Source organism: Loa loa, assembly GCF_000183805.2.
Source record: "Loa loa unplaced genomic scaffold supercont3.77, whole genome shotgun sequence".
Classification (NCBI taxonomy): Eukaryota; Metazoa; Nematoda; class Chromadorea; order Rhabditida; family Onchocercidae; genus Loa; species Loa loa.
The window spans coordinates 1-3,729 of record NW_018108257.1 but is presented as its reverse complement, the minus strand read 5'-3'; the positions used below and the strand labels follow the sequence as shown (position 1 = coordinate 3,729).

General features: G+C 30.0%; 1 protein-coding gene across 1 annotated transcript; it reads right to left on the bottom strand.

Annotated features, from left to right (window-relative positions):
* Positions 1–232: 232 nt before the first annotated feature.
* Positions 233–1,489, bottom strand: LOAG_13516 (dual specificity phosphatase; the record flags this gene model as incomplete). The annotated part of the gene is made up of 5 exons (XM_003149022.1): positions 233–343; positions 449–532; positions 688–888; positions 996–1,100; positions 1,304–1,489. 5 exons carry the CDS (start codon positions 1,487–1,489, stop codon positions 233–235), a joined length of 687 nt encoding a protein of 228 aa, XP_003149070.1.
* Positions 1,490–3,729: the final 2,240 nt, after the last annotated feature.

The window sequence follows — 3,729 nt, the reverse complement described above, 5'->3', positions numbered from 1 at the left end:
CACAAATTTGTGGAATTAAAAAAAAACAAACAAAGGAACTGTGTGGGATGCAGTTGTTACTGTAGGATGTTATTTCAACTAGGATTCGGACTGAGAATAGGCGAGTTTTCGGGTGGTTTGTATAAATGATATATGACGACAAAAACTGACTGCAAATTCTGATTTTTCAAGAATTTTTCCTCGACGATGCAAGTTTGCTATATGCGGAAATTTATGTTCCAAGTCCATAACGTTATGAGGAAAGAAGATAGACTTCAGTGCTTTCCGGTACAGTTTCCAATATTGGTTGAAATTTCGGTTTATCTTTGGAAAACCGCCTCCCTCCGCGTAGGTCAACAGATGTCTGTAATGAAAAAAAATAGGAAACTAAATACATTTAGAATTTTTGAAATTTTTGAAAAATTTGGCTGATTCAGACAAAATGCAATTTTTAATGCTTGCCACTCACTGACAGATAGACATCGGGCAGGATACTTTTTGGATCTTCTCTGCTCTGAACAAATTTTACCGATGCGACACCATTCTTTATTTCCTATAAATGTAGAAGTGAACAAAAAGCTTTTATTCATCAGCTTTTTTCAGAAATTTCTCCTTAAAAATATTTATTTATATAAAAACAAGTAAAAGTTGCATGAAGTAAATTCAGGAACAGTTAATTTCCAGAATTTTGACAATTTTGCAACATACATGTTCGTAAATGATCAGCTGATGCCAAAATCCGATATTAGGCCTGACAAGTGACCGTTTTCGAGCCATCAGGTGATAAGCCTGCCTGAGTGATCTGCAGCGGAATTTAGTGAGAAATGCAAGGCAAATAGTAGCTGATCGTGATATCCCAGCTACACAGTGCACCAATACATTACCACCAGTTGCTATCACTGTTTCAATCTGTAATTTAAGTTTTGAAAACAATTTTAAATTGATTGATATTTGGTCGTTAATTTAAAGCTATCAATAACAGTCCACTCTAAAATTTTCTCGTCAAAAAAGTTCACCTGATCGCTGATAAGATCGAAATACTGATAAATGTTAGTTGATGGTGTATCATCCAACCATAACTTTATTCGTGGTATTGAACCAAGGGATCGCACACTAGGTATCTGCAGTAAATGCTGCATAGATGTGTCATTAATCAAAAATTTCTGAAATTTGTCAGGAAAAATACAAACCGGCTGTTTAGCATTTTTTGAAAGAATTTAAAACTTCGAAAGAAAATTTGGAAATTTGGTATTTTTTTTCAATTTCTTTCTAAAAATTCTTAGAGAAATAAAAAAAAAAATTAGATCATTTTTTCAAAACAGACTTCAGTGGTAGCATTTATAATCAATGAGATATTATATTTGTTCATGTTATCCAAAGACAATGAGTTGGCACCGCAAATATGCAACCGAGGAACCAGTTCAGTAATTTGATCATATTCTGAAGTCGGGTTTATCTGCAACGATGTGGAAGGCATAGTATGACACTCTTTTGTATCTATTACCACCATATTACAGAAGAACGAATCCTGAAAATCATCTCACAATCAGGAAATGAAAACTATAGAAAGTAGCGAACGGAATTATGGATGTATGGGATTTCTGGATAGGTAACCTCAAAATAAACTAGAAAGCCAATGTTCGCGCAAGATTTGTTCAAGAAAGATCATTTAAAAACTATGTGACCTTAGAAAAAAATTTGAGAGATTTCACTAAAAGTAATTTAAGAGGAATTAGTCCAAAAAGATAGCATGTTATGGGTGAGATCAACATGATACCGCGGGATTTGCAGGAAGAAAGAAGCAAACTCCGTACCATTAGTTATTTATAAAATAAAGGTAGAGACGGAGCACACTCCCACTTCTGTTTGGTTCCAGTGAGTCAGTTATCAATTATCAGCAAGTGCATTGCATCATGAATTCATGTGAACAACTGATGATCATAGATTCAGTGTATTCCATAGCACCTATCCCATTCCATCTATTTTGCAATTTCCTCTTCGTGGATTTTGCTGATACAAGGAGAGGAGAAATAGAAAGGTCATTTATTAATCTTGCTCACTGTATTTGACAACGAACTTGCACTATGGCAAAAGGCGCTATTTTTCTTTGCTCCTTTGATTACCCAAATGCCTTACAAAAAAAATAACATTGTAACATGGAAGTGGCGCATAATAAGGCGGCGACGAATAACACCCATTTGACGCAAATCTCATTGTGTTCGTTTATTCAAGACGTTGAAATTATATGAGAGAAAAAATGAAAAAGAATGAAAAGGTTGGAAAACAATGAGAAACGATGGTTTATGTTTTCAAAAATGTCCTTAACAGCGGCGATCACATGTGAACTGATGCGATGAACAATTGTTGCTTGTTTGCAATATGAATTAATACAAGAATTCCTGAGGAATGAATACTTTTTCTACGAGAATTCCATTTAAATGAAATTCATAAAGTCAGAATATATAAATAGCATGTACTGAAATTCTGAATTATCCTCCAAATAGTTTTTCTTTTTTTCTACCTTCTACAAGAGCGCAATGAAAATGGGATTGAATCCCCAGTTACTCGCCTCTCTGAGTCCCAATTATACATTAATTTCAAAATAGTACGGCAAAAAATTTTAAAAAAAGTGTATTGTTCAGCGAAATTACTTTAATCAAGTTGACAATGTAATCTTTTACAAACGGACCAACTGCTTGGTGACTTGCAGGTAATTTTGAACATAATAGTTGGAGGCAATAATAAGTTGAAATTTTAAAGCTTTCCTTAATTTAACTAAAAAAGATTTATTTATTCAGATTTGTCAGTACTTGAAAATGAATCAAAGAATTTCCTTTTAGTAATAGCAATAATGATAGGTTGATTAGTTAACCTTTTTCGGCTAAACTTTTCAGAACATTATATTAGATAGCTTTGACTGTAGAATGTCAAAAGATAATCAGAAATTGCTGAACTCCATTTCATTCAAATGTTGGAAAAGCGGTTTGGAAAGTTAAATTATGTTTCTGTTGGATCGCTTTTGCAGTTTTTTAATGTCAAGCAGATGGGAATGGCAATCCTTTCAACATTCGAAACAATGTCAAACAATAGGAAAACAAAAAATAGTTTTGGAACCTGTTAAAAAGGCTAAATTTCATACGATAAATGAAATGGTTTTGCACATAGCGGACATTTTAATGTAAGAACATCTGCTTGATTAAAAAAGGTTTTCCTAATTAGGAAGGGAAAGATTTTCATTATTCTTTTCATTTCAAAAACAAGACAAACAATCATTTTTGTTTTAAAATATCGCTTTCTTTGCGTGATTGTAGTAAAGACAATGATTACCCGTAGATAACTTCATGAAAATAATGATGCTGAACAAGTATATCAAAAACAGTCATAACAGCAATAATAACAATAACAATAATAATAATAATTGATAATAGTAATAATAATAATAATTAATAATAATAATAATAATAATAATAATAATAATAATAATAATAATAATAATAATAATAATAATAATAATAATAATAATAATAATAATAATAATAATAATAATAATAAAATAATAATAATAATAATAATAATAATAATAATAATAATAATAATAATAATAATAATAATAATAATAATAATAATAATAATAATAATAATAATAATAATAATAATAATAATAATAATAATAATAATAATAATAATAATAATAATAATAATAATAATAATAATAATAATAATAATAATAATAATAATAATAATAATAAT